The sequence below is a fragment of the Haemaphysalis longicornis genome, unplaced genomic scaffold (assembly GCF_048455015.1).
Source record: "Haemaphysalis longicornis isolate Haplotype H1 unplaced genomic scaffold, Haemaphysalis longicornis Haplotype H1 scaffold_5, whole genome shotgun sequence".
Classification (NCBI taxonomy): Eukaryota; Metazoa; Arthropoda; class Arachnida; order Ixodida; family Ixodidae; genus Haemaphysalis; species Haemaphysalis longicornis.
Window position 1 is genome coordinate 11,840,115 of NW_027526385.1, and position 18,128 is coordinate 11,858,242.

At 46.8% G+C, this 18,128-nt stretch overlaps 1 protein-coding gene across 1 annotated transcript; it reads right to left on the minus strand.

Annotated features, from left to right (window-relative positions):
• Positions 1 to 1,022: 1,022 nt before the first annotated feature.
• LOC144139047 (uncharacterized) lies at positions 1,023 to 17,823 on the minus strand. Its single transcript, XM_077671538.1, has 2 exons — positions 17,448 to 17,823; positions 1,023 to 4,677 (listed from the first exon to the last, which is right to left on the minus strand). Exons 1-2 carry the CDS (start codon positions 17,508 to 17,510, stop codon positions 4,174 to 4,176), a joined length of 567 nt encoding a protein of 188 aa, XP_077527664.1. The 5' UTR covers positions 17,511 to 17,823; the 3' UTR covers positions 1,023 to 4,173.
• Positions 17,824 to 18,128: the final 305 nt, after the last annotated feature.

An 18,128-nucleotide genomic window follows, 5' to 3' on the forward strand; every position in this document is an offset into this window, starting at 1 on the left:
CTTATCTCTTCTCTCAGGTTTCTGGAAGAAAACACTATGCGAAGTGGCGAAACTTGGACAATCTTGCGGGAAAGAGTGATTGTGGCGACTGCGTAATCTTTCGCAGTTGGCCTCAAAGCGCATCGTGCAGATGTAATCGCTGCAATTAAAGCGCACACTAAAACTTGAAACAACACAGCTGTATGCGTGGACAGCGCACAGGGGGATTAAAAGAGATGCGAACAACGGAGCGCACAGCCTCCGACGCATGCCGCACCGTCTGGCTGTATTGTCAGTAAACTGCGCGTATGCGCACTTCTTCGAGAGCGTTTGAGTGTGTGGCGTACTGTTAGGGGAAATGCTTGATCAAGAAGCGACTCCGGTCGTTTATTTTGAGAGGCCTCTTCCCGCTGCGTCGCCACCTAGCAGGATCATCATGCCAGCTGCAATCAGCCTGCTGTACCCTTTGCTCACGAACGTAGTAGATAACAGGATACTCAGTGGCGACAGCGCATAAAAAGGCACCTCAAAATAAATCACCGGCGTCGCTTCTTTAGCAAGCATTTCCGCTAACAGTACGTCACACCCTCAGACGCTCTCGAAGAAGTGCGCATGCGCGCAGTTTACTGACAGTGCAGCCAGACGGTGCGGCATGCGTCGGAGGCTGTGCGCTCTATTGTTCCTATTTCTTTTAATTCCACTTGTACATGATGGTCGGAACAGTCAGCACCTCATGCGTGTATTCGCCTTCCTCCAGTTCTTTGTAGCAAATAAAGTCCTGGGGAGGAAGGGGTGAATGGTCCTGTTCAGTACAGGTGAACACTATGCACGCACCAAGGCACGCCCTGCGCAGATTACACAGCAAAAATCTGCATGAAAAACTGCCAAAAACTACAGTGCATTAGCACATACTAGTTGAGTCATACTTTAGCAAACAACAACTGCGAAAAAAGACAACAAGAACAAAACGTTTTATTTGATCTTGGCAGCCGAACCATATAACAAACCAAACACTAAAATAAACGTAAAGCGCTTGACCACACTGACGTGAAACATGCAATAGGCACTTTCGATATGACGCAAGCAAGCGTCAATACTTTACGCTAATCCACCGTCTCCCGCCCCAAGAATGTTACAAATGCTGTGGGAGCAGTTTGTATTGCGGACGGATCCTCCGATGTTACAAGAGTTCACCCCGCGTTTTTCAGGCGGCCTCTTCAGGCTATGTCGAGCGAAGTTCGTCCGCTAACAGACGACGCTCTAAAGCTTGCGTACGATTGCAAGCCCGAACGACAAAATTAACGCATTCCGTAGAAAACAGCTCCGCAAATCCGCTGGTAGGTATGATTCTCTTAGTGAGGGATGAGCTATTACCTTGGGCTATGGTCGGTAGCGTGGGAACACGGTTCGTCGTCGTCACCACCACCACCACCACCACCAACAACAACATCATCATCATAATCATCATCATCATCATAAACAACAACATCAAAAACATCATCATCATCATCATCAGCCTATCTACGCCCTCTGCTGGGCAAAGGCCTCTCCCATTAATCTCCAATTATCCCGGTCCTGTGCTAACTGCGACCACCAATTTATCCCCGCAAACTTCTTGATCGCATCTGCCCACCTAACTTTCTGCCGCCCCCTGCCACGCTTGCCTTCTCTAGGGATCCACTCTGTTACCCTTAACGACCAACGGTCATCTTGCCTTCGCATTAAGTGCCCTGCGCACGTCCACTTCTTATTAATTTCTACTAGTATGTCCGCTTCTCACGGTTTGTATCCTTTTGGAAATCAGCTAATATTATGTATCGCTTGCCTGCGCGTCGTCCCGAAGGGAGGTGACGTTGAGGAGACGATCGAACTGCTGCCGACACGAGACAGGGACAACTGGCGGGTCGAAGGTCGTCTGCACCTTGGTGTCGTGTACAAAATGTCCGGTGGAGTGGTGTGTTATGCTGTCTTATGTTGCAATTTCCGTCGCAACCTTGTTTATTTTTAACATGTTGGGTTATTGTCCTCGTTTGTAAGTTTACCTCTGGCGCACCGTTGTCCGCACTGATGCAACTAGCACGCAAGAAGCTTGTTAAACTCGCTACCACGTTGCCATCTCTCGACAGAACGACGGCTCGGTTGCAACAATGCTTAACAATGCTTCTGTTGGATAAATAAATGAAGGAATCCGCCAACTGGTAATTCTGGCCATTACAGACCACAAAACGGATTCCTCCTACCTTCAGGCGTGATTGGTTCGGCAAGCTGACTTTAACACTCTGGGTGTTTCGCAGTCTGTCCAATCAGCGCTATCGCAAGAATCCAGGTGTCACAAATAGAGTGGACAGAACGGGCCGCACTGAAACAGCACTTCTGAACTTTGCTTTTCCACGCGATAGCTCAGTTCCACAACATTCTTGCGTGACAAGGTACTAGAAAAAGTGAGGAAGCACGACGCTCTGCACCTTGCCATTTTGTTCCTCCCTCGCTGCAGCACCACAAAGGTAAAAACCACAATCAAGTTCCGTTCGAAGATTGAGTTATCCGTCTGAGACGACGCAGAAGGTAACGAACCTTGCTTGAGAGAAGAAACACCATTATCTCAGGCAGTTTCAGCCGGATGTATGAAATTGATCAAGAAAACAAAAAGCACGTGATGCGCCTTCCCAGCTTTGCGAAGTGGGTGTCCAGCGAGGTTGTTTGCCACCAGACTTGCCGACGGGCATGTTCAGTGCTTCATTGCTTTTGAGTGATGGTAGTGGCAATCGCTGGTCGCAAATGCCCAAATCCAAACACGGTCGTTGTATTGTGTGAGTGTTGGATTGCGGTCGTTGTAGCATACGAGTCAAAAGATGACCAAGACAAAACCAACAGCCAATCCTTCTTGTCGTGCTTGGCCATACAAACTTCGAAGTCGCGGACAATAACCATTGGCTTGTCTCTTGTCTCAGGCGCGCAAAGTGCTTTGGATTTTTCAGGGGTGATGCATTCAGGGAACATCAGCATTCAGTAACTTGTGTTTACACACAGTTGGTGACATTGATCTCAGGCTCCAGAAAAAGCGTGGATATGCAACAAGTTATATGTTCGTCCCATTGTGTGAGTGTGAGTTTTGGGACTCCCATAAAACGGAAGATTCCGGGGAAAGCATTGGCTAATACACCTCGGCGTTATGGGCTATATCCCTTGTTAGGCTTGATGTTTGGCAGCCATTACGTTGAGCTTAACGACATGCCAAGAAAAGTCAAACTCATGGTAGTAAGTCAAGCTGTGAGAACGTGTTGCCGTCGTTAAGCCTAAAGTGTAACATTAGGCCTAACGTCAGAGTTTGTCCCGATATTCACTGTGGGAATGTGCTGCTCTATGAGTATGTAACAATGTATGGATTTTTGCTCGCACACGGACGACAAGAAAGAACCCGACCAGCAGACTAACAGCATCGCTGTAACAAATACTGAACCCTATCTGGGTAGCCTGCTGTAAAAGCATGTGGCGCTACGCATTCAGACAACTCTGTAGAATTTCCATGTCACTTTAGCAGGCACTGTAACAGGGCCGGTAAAAGTTACGAGCGCAGCACAAGTGGGCACATCGATGGTATACATCCACGTTTGTTTGATAGCTCTTTCATGGCGTAGAGTTGGTCATACAATCGAGTCAAAGAAGAAACACAATGCGAGAAAGAACAGTGCATGATCCAACTTACAAGACTACATTTCATACAACATTGAGCAGACGAATTGGCGCTTCTATAGTACAGGTTCACCCCTCTAATACCTCAAACCGCGGTACCATCTGCTAATAATGTGTTCACACCAGTGCATAGTTTAACCTGTTTGCAGTGGACCGCTATACTGGAGTAAACCCAGAGATCGTGTATTTTGCACAGGCTTTACAACAATACGTGAACTGTTGCTAAGGTTCACACATCATTTCATCCTCAATTCGCTTGGAAGGACCATTTTTATCGGCTAGGGGGCAGTGCAGCACCAAGTCAATGCATACCCTACCAGGAACATGTGTTCCAAAGAAACGAGGACGTAGTTCATGCTTGGGAGATTGAAATAGGAAACGTCAATGTGATGGCCTTTCTTGGTTTCTTGAACAGTTCACAGAGCGCCTCTTTTCTTGAGCTCAGCCCGTGCACACCGCGTTTGGAGGGACGACGACCGGCACCCGATGCTGTCTTCGGGGTCAGGACACTGAAGCCGGGGTGTACACCGGGAGTGCGACGGGGTACTTGCTAAAATGCACCGGTTCCAGTCCCGCCATGGGGCCGTCCGGATCGACCGGCGGCGCCGAGTGCACGTTAATCCTGGCAGGAGGCGACACGCCCACCGACACAGATCTAACCGAGGCACCGTGCAGAAATACGCCGGACGCTGCCAGCGGGTCCAGCGCGTGGATGGCCATGATGGCCGCGCGGTAGCGCCAGCTCTCCATTGCGGCCCACAGGACGCCGGCGCTGAAGACGACGATGCCGACGGGAATGAGGACGAACCCCAGGAGCCGGAGGCCTGGAGCGGCGGAGTTGAAGCCGACGAGCACGAACAGGATGCCTGACAGCTTGAGGAAGAAGCCGAGAAAGACGACGCTGCCGAAGCGCCACGGCGACGGGCCCACGTACCGGGTGACATCGTCCTCGTCGGTGGAAGCTCGGGGACCCTGACACGTCCGCCGCGACAGCATTCCCAATGGCTGCACATGAACGCAAAGGAAGTGTCATCTTGCGTTGCTGGTTTCTTTTTGGTCAAAGGCGCGCTGAGAACAATGAATGAAAGAGATGCAAAGTGGATGGTAAATGGCATTCGAATTCATATTGTCCGACACATCGAACAGTCTCGACAGGCTAAATAGATTTTAGTGCCAGTTGTCTTTCCTTCAGTAGTTTTTGCATATTTGCGGAGGAAAGGAAGTTTTTGAGCCTTTACAAGAGCCTAGGTAAGTGGCCGTCAGTAGAACGAATCCCGACTGAATTAGATATTGCAGACGCCTGAAGCGTGAGCTTGTAATGTCTGCTATCAGCGTTAAAAATTGCAGACGATCACGAAAGATGTACTTTAGCACAGTTGTGGGCTTTGTATTAGGTTGAAACAGACGGTGCCAAACCTCCATCAACGGGGCAACATAAATTCTTTGTTGCAACACGGGCCAAGCAACGCACAGATAGCGTCCGCAATTATGATTGTTTATATTTAGCCTCTTGGCCAGACTCCTTCGCCGATGAAATAGATTACGGCAACGGTGATCACTGCTTTGCAGGTGTCCAGTGAATTTGGGTACTGACTGTGGACGCGTCACCGACGGTGACAACGGCAGTGACGATGACTATCGGGGACGGCTAAGTCTTACGTTCTTCCTCTTGCATATCTCATGCTTGACAACGTCAGCAATGACGATGATGGTTATGGCTAGTGATCTTCGCGCGTCGGCAAAGACAATGGTGGTCCTTATAAGCGCCTACGGTTAGCTTCTGACGCAATATCGTGCATTGGTGAAGACGGCAATGTCGATGGTTGTTTGTGTCTATCGACCGCTCAGCAGAGCGTGAGACCTGGCTAGCTGAAACGACAACGCTTGGTGAATGGCAGCACTGTAAAACGCTTGCCATTTCGAAGATTACTGGGCAAACAACGTTCATGAACCAAGATGGCAAGTTGTTGGTACGAGTTCTGGAAAATAACCAGCGCTGGAAAGACAAGAACGAGAAAGAAGCGCTGTGTTTGCACCCTTTCTTGTACTTGTCTTTCTAGCGCTGGTTGTTTTTCAGTATGAACATTCATGAGCCTTTGAGAAAACGTACCGTGGCCTACAGGCATAGCGCTTCCTGCTGCGTCGAGTAGTATCCAAACAGCAGTCTTCAACGCAATCACTTCGACTTTTGGCTCAAAGGCATCACCACTATAGCTTCAGCCTATAATGTTAGTAGCACGCGTTTGCTGAGACGAAGTTGGTCTTTCATAAAACTGCCGCTAACTGCTCCGCCTAAGCGACAACATATCGTACAAGAGACAAGGAAAGTCACCACTCGCTTAACTTAGTCCTGTGGACCGGAAAAGCCCAGCAGGAGACGAGACACGCCCCTCCGTAAAAATCAGTAGGTTTTAGGAAAAAAAGTGTTACATGTGGCACTTCCATAGCCTCCGGAGATCACCGAATAACTTCCCCCACTCTAGGTAGTGTTCGGGACAGTTCCAAATGTACCGTTCAATGCCGCTATAGCGGCATTGAACGATTTATGACCCTCGTTCAGTGTACCTGTAGGTACACTGCACAAGGGTCACAAAGGGGGTGACGCAAGGCTGACCTTGTATGACGCAAGGCTGACCTTGCCACCACCGCCGCTGAGCATTTGCTCAGCGGCGGTGGTGACAAGCACAGTGGCCTGCAAGTAACACTTCTATCGCCAATTGCAGGTTGGTTGTAGTTTGATATCTGTCCTTACTGTCTGTCATTGCCGCCACCACCGCTGCTGTTGCTCTTGTTGCTAAAGCCTGACTGTGATTGCTGTGTATGCCCGAAATGAGTGACAGTGACCCGTGTTTGACCTGTAATGAACCCATCTCTGACAAAAAAGCATGTCCAACTTGCTCGGAATGTAATTATTCCTATCATTTCGGTACATGTTCGGGCATAACGAAGACGGCCTTTAAGGCCAATACCGCCAAAAAGAACTGGAAGTGCCAAACCTGCAACGTAACAGCAGCTCGAGGGGCCGAAGCTTCTAACAGGCGAAAGCAGGAACAAGAAACTGCATTCGAGTCTGTGTTGACCGAAATTAACAAAAGACTGGCAGAAATACCGGAGATTAAGAGCAAAGTCGATGACATAATTCTTGTGAAGCGGACGGTCGAAAAAATGGAGCATTCGGTTCAGCATCTCTCGGACCAGTACGATGACGTGCTGAAGGAAATGCTACGACAGTCACATGATATTGACACCTTAAAAAAGAAGGTACAGAAGATTGAAGCAAACAGCTCTGGTCAGGTGGTGCAAAGCCTGCAACGGCAAGTCAATAATCTTGAGCAGTACATGCGGCGCCAGAATTTGGAAATTCATGGTATCCCGCAAGCCGCAAACGAAAGTTTGCTGAGTACACTACATGAGTTGGCAGGTAAACTTGAATTGCCAGAAGTGAAGGAAACAGACATTGATGGCCTTCACCGGCTGCCTGCGAAACCCGGGAAAATTCCTGCTATACTTGTCCGCTTTGTGTCCCGTAAAATGCGTCACAACTGGATGGAAAAAAAGAGGCCAGTTGAAAGCTAACAATTCTGAAGTGTACTTTCTTGATAATCTAACCCCACAAACAAAAAAGCTGTTGTGGATGATGAAAGCTAAAGCCGCCGAGATGGGTTACGAGTATGCCTGGCAAAGAAACGGAAAGCTGCTAGTGCGCAGAGCAGACGGCGAGCCGGTCATTCGAGTTGAATGCGAAGCTGACCTTGATAAGATCTGCTGAAACGGCACCGTGTGCTAACGACTGTGCTTTGTCGTTTTTCTTTTTTTTTCTTTGATGGCAGTGCGTCATCCAATTGATTTCTACAATGAAGAGTTGTTTAACAATCTTGTTTGCACTTCCTCCTTAAGTTCGAGTAATACTATGTCGACCTTTCACGTAAACATCAGAAGTATGAAAAATAAACTGTTTGAAATTGATGCTGCCTTGCAATCCCTTAACCACAAATTTGACGTTTTAGCTTTTACTGAAACGTGGTTTTCGTGCGAACAAGACGTAGTGGCGCTTGTCGGGTATAAAACAGAGGGTGTTTTCCGGTCACATAAGAAAGGAGGTGGTACTTCCCTTTACCCAAAAGATAACTTGCAATATGATGTGTTATCCGAGTTTTCATATGTCTGTAAAGATTATGAGTCAATCGCTGTGAAGTGTGTGAACACACTGGTGGCTTCTGTTTATCGTCCGCCATCCGGTGAGGTAACAAAACTTGTGTCGTATTTGCATGGTATTTTTGAATATGCCTGCTCATTGAAATTGCCAGTTGTCTTAGTCGGAGATTTCAATATTGATGTACTTTCACCTAATGCACAACACCAAGGTTTCTATGATGTTCTTGAATTATTTTCCTGTAGGAATGTCATTCACTCCCCAACCAGCATAACGACGAATAGTGAAACCCTTATTGATCTATGTATCACTAGCCATGATGTAAATGATGTAGTTTCCGGTACTTTGACATTCGGCCTTAGTGACCATTTGCCCATATTTTGTTTTGTTCCCATTTCTAAACAGAAAATGAAGTATTCCCAAAAGCACTCGGCATTCCATCGAATAATCAGCGAAAACTCCTTGAATAATTTTAGATCCTTTATGGAATCCACAAGTTGGGAGGATGTTTATAACGAAACAAATCCGAGTATATCGTATGACATCTTCCTGCGTAAGGTTCAATATAGTTATGAGCGAGCATTTCCTTTGAAAGAAGTAAAGAAATACAAAAAATCAAGGAAACCCTGGGTCACCCGACAGTTATACAGCAGAATTAAAACTCGCGACAAATTGTATGACGAATTCATTCGTTCTCGCGACGTCGATATTTTAAGTCAGTACAAGCGCATGAGAAATAAGTTAAACTCGGACCTAAAGAAAGCAAAATTAGACTTTTTTAAAAAGAAGTTTGAGTCAATTTCGAACCATCCGAGTAAAATATGGAATACAATAAGAAATTTAGTTTGTGCATCAAAGAATTCTATCTCAGATAGCCTTGTGATAGACAATGTAGAATATAGTCGGGAATGTTTAGCTGAAAAATTCAACAAGTATTTTCTTGATGCGGGCGCAGCACCCTCGTCTAACAAGTCATGTCTTGATTGTAGGCAATACATCCCGTCCGAAGCTTCTCACTCCATCTTTTTAACACCTAGTACTGAATTGGAAATATATAATTTTCTTAGAACGTTAGACAAGAATACTGCAGCCGGGTACGATGACATTAAAGCCACACCCATTATTGCCGTAGCTGATCTCCTGAGTTATCCTCTGGCCGTGTTTGAAACCGGCATATTTCCGGAGAGCATGAAAAAAAGCAAGAGTAGTCGTCATTCATAAAGGTGGTCCTTTGAACATCATCGGCAACTACCGCCCCATTTCCGTCCTTCCTTTATTTTCAAAAGTAGTTGAGCATCTTTTTAAAACACGCCTAAATACATTTCTGAACTTATCTCAAGATATCGTTAAAGAACAATACGGTTTCCGCGAAGGTAAATCCACTGAGATGGCTTTACTACCCGCCACGGTGGCTCAGTGGCTAAGGCGTTGCGCTGCTGAGCACGAGGTCGCGGGTTCGATTCCCGGCCGCGGCGGCCGCTTTTCTGATGGAGGCGAAAAGCAAAAACGCCCGTGTGTACGAGATTTCGGCGCACGATAAAGATCCCCACGTGGTCAAAATTAATCCGGAGCCCTCCACTACGGCGCGCCTCATCGCCAGCGTTGCGTCGGCGCGTTAAAGGAGCCATGAAGAGAAAATGCAAGTTGGTTTTATTCGAAAGATTTCGTGTTTTATAGTGCCCCCAGCGCTTGTCCGGATACAAACGGTGCTTTATTCACTGAGAAATTAAACAGTTTAGGTTAAAATTTTGATTTTCCCGCTCAATCCTGCGTTTTCGTGGTCCCAAGTGACATCACTGAAACCGACCGCTCTGCAGCCTAGAGTACCTTCGTTCACGCATCCGCCGTACAGGGTAGAGACACGTATACGCTGGCGCCGCCATTTTCAGTTGCTCGCTCGCCGCCGAAGCAAGTCATTGTGTCAAAACCGCGCTAAAATTATCGCCGCAACGCGGTTTACTGAAAAAGTTTGAATCATATTGTCTGTTTCGCGTTGCTAGGTCTCGTGGGAAACGAAAAGAATAACGCGTTGAGCCCGTTGGCCCAATTGCGGCGGCACGGGACCGTTCAAAGGTTGTCTCCACCCTGTACAGCGGTGTTGGTTTGTTCCCGCGTTTCTTTACGTTCCGTAACCTAGATGGCGCCACCATACCGTGGCAAGCGTTTGGTTTGTTTTTGCCCGCATTTAAACCTGGCTTGTTTTTGTTCTGGGAGAAAATATTCGTTCCCTGAAACAGTGCTCGCTCGACAAATGGGGTCACGTAAGACACCGTTGCTTGCGTCAATCGGCCAGTGTCGTCTGAGACAACCCCAAGCCCCGTAGTGCTGTGCAGCGAAACCAAGCATGCTGTGCGCTGTACGAACAGCAGAACGCATCAGTACTTCTATGTTTACATGTGCTTCCGTAACTTCCACTGTTTGTCCCATCATTCTTATTGCTTTGTAAAGAATGTGCCCTAAATTTAAGCGCAAATCGCTCGTTCGTCTAGTTTGTAAGTTCTACCTAATTTGCGTCTGCTTCTGCCAGCCTCCGCCAATCGCAGAGCTTAGCTCATGTGACGACATAGGTTCTGTTGCGGGAAATGAGGTGGTGGGTCGCACGACCATTCCCGTTTTTCCTAATTATGTAGCTTATTTGAGCGAAGTTTAGGTTAAAAGTGGTGTCAGTATGATTCTAACGAGACAATCTTTTGAATGAACCAAACTTGTGTTTTCTCTTCATGGCTCCTTTAAACCCCACAATCAATCAGAGATGGCTTTACTGAACATAAAAGATAAATTAATTAATAATTTTGAAACACAACAGTTCACTCTGGGTTTATTTCTAGATTTTAGAAAGGCGTTTGATTCGATTAAACATGATGTGCTGTTTCAAAAATGGCCTTATTACGGAATTAGGGGCGTAGCTTTGAAGCTGCTTAGAAGTTATTTAACCGGTCGCTTACAATACACTCTTATCAATGGTTATCGATCTTCTTTAAAAACAATCACGTACGGAGTTCCCCAAGGATTAATTCTAGGGCCATTATTGTTTATTATTTATATTAACGACATTGTACACATACCACGAACACCAGATATCATCTTGTATGCCGACGATACCAGTGTATTTTTCTCTGGGAGGCAGTTGAGCAGTATTAATACGGCTGTTAACACCTGGTTAGGTGACTTGACAACGTGGTTACAGGTGAATCAACTGCAGCTAAATGTTGCGAAAACAAAATACGTAGTGTTCAAGCCTAGAAATAAACCGGATGATACCGAAATCCAAATACATTTTCAAAATTGTGTTATAGAACGTGTCTATACATACAAATTCCTTGGAGTTGTTTTCGAAGAAAGCCTGAGCTGGACGCCACATATAGATAAGCTACATGCAAACGTGTCAAGATCAATAGGAATGTTATACAAAATTAGACATCTGGTTCCTAAAACTATATTACGACAACTGTATTACGCACTGGTGCAATCTCACTTGCACTACTGCTTGTTAGTGTGGGGCACCACGACTACAGCGAACATGAAACGAATAACAGTACTACAAAAACGAGCTGTTCGATGTATTGAAAATCTTCATTACTTGGAACATACCGCACCGGCGTTCTCTGAACTAAAATTGGTAAAAATTACGCAGCTGTTTGAATTCAAGCTCTTAATACGCATTTTCAACGAAATCAAGCGCGATGAACCCGCCTTTCATAGGCAGTATCAACCACCCAACATGTATTATACATTTAGGCACGAACTATACAAAACCCCAATGATTAGGACAAATTATGGGACCCAAACATTTGGTCATTTAATACCGTGTTTCTTGAACAAACATCCTGATATTCCGAAAATGGTCCACGAATCTCGTTCGATACATGCCTTCGAACGTGATGTCAAACAGTATCTTCTTTCCCGTACTATGGAATGAACTCTGCTGATGTTGTACCGGCGGTATGATTACTGTTTTGCATTTATGTATACTTGCTTGGCTGAATTGTTCTTTATGTTAGTTCTTTGCTATTGATGTTGTTTTTCTTGCATTGTGTACTTTTTATGTTCGCTGCTACCGCTGTTAGCAATGCTTATGTGCGGGTGAATGGACCTTAGTCAGGCAGAGTCCATCTGCCTTTAGTCCACTCACCCGGGAAATTGTGTCTGAATAAATCATTTTGGAAACCTAAAAAAAAAATATGTGTTCATGTAGTTCATACAGGGTGGAGGAAGCAGGCTTAGGTTCTATTCAGGTCCGTCGTCATGGCAGGTTGATTGGTGGACGCCACAGCTCTTTGAAGTGCACTTTCAGAGTTTGTTTCTGTGGCCGTTGGTAGTCACACGTCCCTGGTGCCATCGTATATTAAAGCGATGCTTTCTATGTCTAACTGATGGTGTATGCCGAGTCGAAAGCGCACTGCAGGAAAGCCAACTTCCTCTCACGATGGTGGTGATCGCGTGTAAAGTGAACGAAAAAAAATATTTTCCCGTGGTGGGAATCAAACCTGGGCCGCTCGCATTATGAAGGCTCTATCCAATTGCCCCATTCTGACACGGTAGAAGCAGTTTAGATTTGGAGAGGGGTGCATGATCGCGCAAAATTAGACAGAAAAGTCATGTGTACGTACACTTCCGTTTAACGACGACGTTTGTTGAACGCTTTGTGGCACATGGCGTTGGTGTGGTGTGACGATTGCCTGGGTTATCACCAGCATTCATGTTATTTCTGCTTTCTTGCATTTTTTGACTGTCAGCGTATATATGTGACATGCCGAAAAATAAAAATAAATAAATTTGTAAGTCAGCACTCGTGGTGTCACTTTCTTTGTGTGTTTCGTCTGTGTTGCGCTGTTCCCCTCTTTGTAATTGAACGATAAGCTTTTTTTCGTGAGAAATCAAATGTCAAAGGAACAAATTCAAAGCCGCTGCGATCAAAAGCACAAACTGCGCGCGAGTCAAAGTCAAAGCTCTACGAGATGCGAGTGCAAGTTCGAACTCAGACGGCAATTAAGAAACCCCTCATTAGAAAGCTTCGCGTTTAACCACCGTCGTCATTAAACGGGGCGGCACACGATTTTTTACACCCTGCCACCAGGCTATAAATGGCATTTTCATAAAATGACAAGGAAAGCTGCGAACTATTGACCAAGCTTGTGTTGCATAGCAGGAACTTCGCGAAGCAGGATGAGCTGGCTGGCGCCTGCTCCGCCGGCAGATCCTATCCACATGCAACCAACTGCCGCACCTCTTCATAGCCGTCGACACAAACTCCGATAGGATGACGTTACATGCACTTTAAATTGCCATCCAAGGGGAGAAAGAACCTGGGGTACTTTGAGCGAAATTCCTGACCGACGGTACTTTCTAGATAACCCGAGTCAAGCTGAGCCCGAATCGCTTCACCAACCAGAGCGGAGCCCCCGAAGGCGTCGCCATTTTTCAGATTTTCTTCGATATCTTGTTACCAAGCTGATCAGGAGTGTCGCCTTTATCTTCAGGTCTTGCATCCCAGCTTACGCCGTCGTCATCATGATGTGCTTGTGCGCGTAATCTTGCAGTACTGTCTGCAGGCCCTAGGCGTCTTCTACATCGTGGTTACGACGTCTGTAATACTTGGATGTACAGTCATAAACAAACGAAATGCGAACAGAAAAATATGAACAAGAACACGCGAAATTGAAAAATACTTTTCGTGCAGGCCAAAGAATTGCGCGCTATTGGTATATTTGGAAAGCCATGTTTGCCCACTTGTTTTTGTAACTAAGCCGCGCGTCAATTTGATCTATTAGGAAAGAAATCGTGCTATTTGTGTGTTGTCTGGTTCATATTGTTACGGGACTCCGGTGGGCAAGTGCCTGGCGCGCACCTTGCGCAAGCTCTGTTGTGGCCGCTGTGCACATAATGTAAATAGATCGCTTCACCCCATCGTATTGTCGCGAAGCCCCCGTTCAGTTTGCTTTTTCTATTTTGTAGCATCCTTATTCGGTCGCCAAGCCCTGTTTTTTCTAAGAAAGGCATGCGGCGTGCGCGCTGACCGACCGGAGGACGCAGCTGTTGAGGGAGACCATCGGCCCAGCTTGGGTTTCGGCGCGGCCGCGGCGTTCCATACCCCCCCGTGGCGTGTGCGCTGGTCGCTTTCGGGCTCCGGGTCTTCGGTGTAGCTCAGACGACCTTGCCGTCTTTCCCACTGTTTAGTGTATTTTCGCTGAACTACTTTATTTACACCCATAATTCTCCAAGCGCGCGTTTTCGAGTTCAAACCTTGTGTCAGTGTGTGAATTGTCCTCACTTTGGCGGGAACATGGCCGAATGGAGTTTACAAGCGTCTGCCCGATTGGCTGCAGAAAGTGGGGCCAGAATGCGCTTTTTTCCCGCGAGTCCACATGGAACGAATATAAACCCTCTCTGCCGGGTTCACGGTACCGGAGGAGGGCAGAGGGCAGCGGGCCGCCTGCACCAGGACTCACTTCAGAAACTCTGCCGCCCGCCGCCGGCCCCTTTCGCCGGGAGACCGCGATCCAGTCAGCCATGTCCCTCTAAGTACTCCGATTCTATTGACTCTTTTCCCCATTTGGTGTAACGAGTGGACTCTTTCAAATCTGTATGTGTTAAACATCAACCAATGTCACCAGTAAAGTAAACTAGCTAATCTTAACCCTTTCTTCGACGTCTCTGTTTCTACCCGCCGCGGTGGCTCAGTGGCTAAGGCGTTGTGCTGCTGAGCATGAGGTCGCGGATTCGATTCCCGGCCACGGCAGCCGCTTTTCTGATGGAGGCGAAAAGCAAAAACGCCCGTGTGTTCGAGATTTCGGCGCACGTTAAAGATCCCCAGGTGGTCAAAATTAATCAGGAGCCCTCCACTACAGCGCGCCTCTTCGCCTCTGTTGCGTCGGCGCGTTAAACCCTTCAATCAATCAATAACGTCTCTACTTCTTCACTGCGATCATCATGCTACCGTAGAGGCAGGTGTTAACCAAATTTCGCCGTTACAGTATTGTTCGCCTCATCTTTTTTCTGCCGCCACGTAAGCCTTTTTGGCGGAGTGTGCGGGTTTGTCACCATCCTGGCCTCCGCCTCATCTGCGAACGCTTTTCCGTTTAAGAAATGCGATTGCTAGACGTGATATATTGTGTAAATTTGGGGGAATCTTACTGCACGAGCAAATAGTCAACAACAAGTAGTTACCTAAGCTGCTTGAAATGCTAAAACTAAACAAGTGTAAAGTTGTTATACATTATATACCTTATATTTTCATCGCCGGCAGCGCTGGCACGTGGCCGCGTGGTCTGGAGCGCTAGGTATGCTATTTTGCATGTCACAAGTTCGAATCCCGCAAGGGTACTTTGTTTCTTTTGTAAGTTGATTTTTTCCTTTTCGGCCGATGTTTCTATACTGAGTTCAGAATTTTTGGGCCGTAACATTCACTGCTCCACTAGCGAGTTCGCAGAACGCACGACTGCTTGCGGGCAGTGCACATGGGCACAGGCCAGAATCAGCAGACCCTTGGCCTGGTGCGAGCACGTTTCTTACGATACAGGCATGAGTGAGGCAAGCTCCAAATATGGGGGAAAAGCGCATGGCATTTGAGCGTATGCGGTGACGTGGAGGGCGTTCATCCACTGCGTAGGCCTCGGCTAGTGATTGCTACGATTCCAAGCCGCCCTGGGAGGCTTATCTTAGGTATTTTACAGCCGACAACATGGCAGAATCGGGGTATGACGATTATTGAGATATCGAGAATGCCCATCCAATGATAACGTCGGATGTCAAGCATGTTGTTTTCAGAACTGAAACCGAAACTTGTTTGATTGCTAACCTTGGGCATCGTCCAATCACGGTGCCCCCTCCTCCTAACGTCACAGCTTAGTTGGTGCGGCCGCTGCAGACCGCGCGTGGTAGTTTTTCTTCTTTCCGGCTTTATAAAATAATTACCGACTTATCAGGCGGGTAAACGATGAAAACTGTGGTAATTTGAGTCAGTCTACGCAGTGCAAGCAAAAACGGGAGCTTGACAAATTCACTTCAGTGTCCCTTTAAAACGGTGTTTTTGTGTTTTTTTTTCCACGAGTGTAAGTGTGTTAGTTATAGACGAAAAGTGTCTAGATCACTTTTCCGTGTAAGAAAGAATTGACCAACTAACCACTTGCAATATGAAAACTGATCTTACGATCTCAACAAACACTGTCGGTACAGTTCAAATAATAATGTGCCGTTTACAGCGTTTTCAATGCGCGTGGGGTGAAATCCGATGAATGCTACAACCCAGAGGTAAGCTACTGCCGTGCTTTCCGCTTTCGCGTATTGCCTCCATCCTGCTTTGTCATGTTATCTGAGCATCACGATCGGAAGGACAGTGTCTCAATTAATTTGCCGGCCCGACAGGATTTTTTCACTTGCTAATAAAGGAAAAGTACCGATCACTTGTTGAAATGAACATGGCGTGATGGTTTTTGCGGTCTGTAATTACTCGAAATTTCGCTCCCACCAGCGTTGTATCAGCCGAAAATAAAGTGAAAAACAATTGTTGTTAAAAAGCTGGAGTTACAAGAAACGAATTGCAATATATCACCCACGTTGGCAACGAAAAAATATGGTCGCCATTTTGTAAAATCGCATCAGTTGCCATCAAAGCCTGATTATTCATTTTTTGCCGAAGCACCGCCAGACAGTCAGTATTTTTGATTTTCAGTATTTAATCTTCTCACAAAATTACTTGCGGCATCGAATGGCGACTTTAATTCCCCAAGACCTATAACACGGAGTAATTATTCTTAAAACATTTGTTCAGTCCGTCAGGTAACAGCGATCGCAGTTCGTATTGTACAGAAGTGTTTGAAACGACAGAGCGGCCGGAAAGAGTGGTATATTTAATAGGACGCCTTTCGTAATCCTCTAATGATCCATTCCCCAATAGCCAAGTAACCACAGTACCTATAATGAAAAAAAAAAAGACACGTGCCTGATCAAAAAACTTCTTATTTTTTCTGCAAATTCTCACGAGAAATGGCTTAAGTCGAGCCTTGGCAAGTCGAAAACACGTGCAAAAGACGTCTCTGGGTAGCCGACCTTATGGGGCGTACCATCGCCCAGGTGTAGGCTCAAAGCGCTGAACCGCAAACTTAAGGTTAGACAGTACCATAAGCAGGTCATCGTCATCATCATCAGCCTATCTACGCCCGCTGCAGGCCAAAGGCCTCTCCCATAAATCTACAATTATCCCGGCACTGTGCTAACTGCAACTAATTTTCCTCCGCAAACTTCTTGATCTCATCTGCCCATCTAACTTTCCGCCGCCCCCTGCCACGCTTGCCTTCTCGAGGGATTCACTCTGTTACCCTTAATGACCAACGGTTATCTTGCCTTCGCATTACATGCCCTGCCCACGTCCATTCCTTCTTCTTAATTTCTACCAATACGTCTTTAACACGCGTTTGTTCCCTGACCCACTCCGCTCTCTTCTTGTCCCATAATACTGAATAATTTGAGGCGCTAAACAACGGGGACCAGAAGAAACACGTAGAAACAGACAAATTATTCAGTATGTTCAACCAACTAGCCCTGGTCAGGCTTTTGTTACTTGTCCCATAAGCAGGTGCCCTCCCGTTTCTAGCACAAGTCCACGTTTCCTTGTATAGCGTACCTCATTCAGCGGTGGTGCTCTTGCGGGGTTCAAGCCTCCAGTATGCCCAAGCAGTAGAAACATGAGAGGACGGATGCTTCTTCGCAAACTTTCGCGACGCAGCCGTTCAAAGAGCGCACCATTTGTCGTCTGCCATTAGAACGGCGCAACAGGAGGAGAGAGGGTCCCTCCGCGCTCTAACATCCCTCGCCTTAGTTTTTCCCCGGCCCTCGTTGTGGGGGTCGATTAGGGGCTGTCTTAAGCCCTTTTATGTGTAGTTTATACGCACCGATCTGTTGCTATAGCTCCCGATCGAAGCGGATAGCGTGAGAAGCCCGTTCCGCAAGGCGACAGTCGATAGACTCTTGTGTACACGCATTTATGGATTTATTCGCTTCCTTTGCATTTTTTCTTTGTTTCGCTTAGTAGAATGTCACGGAAATGCCAACACAATTTGCATCGTCATGACGACGAGCTACAGCGCCTGCAAATCCGTTCCACTTCGTACCGCTCTCGGTCGTTTTTAACCGCGCGACTCGCCCGCCACGTAGCAGGTAGCGAACGCACGCGAGGAGCGAAGGACACGCTAGTGATTCTTTGTCCCGGCAGGGGACGCCAGTGGTCTCCAAGGCGCCGCTAATATAGCGGTGTTAGCGGAGGTACATTTCTCATATGGGTATTTTTTGACGGCTAAGAAAGGCG

What these genes read in the sequence shown, in the direction of transcription:
- LOC144139047 (XM_077671538.1), bottom strand. Translation starts at nt 17,510, where the DNA reads ATGTTTCTACTGCTTGGGCATACTGGAGGCTTGAACCCCGCAAGAGCA. An exon ending in GAGCACCACCGCTGAATGAG is followed by an intron (nt 4,678 to 17,447) that starts GTACGCTATACA and finishes GTTCATGTGCAG; the next exon opens with CCATTGGGAATGCTGTCGCG.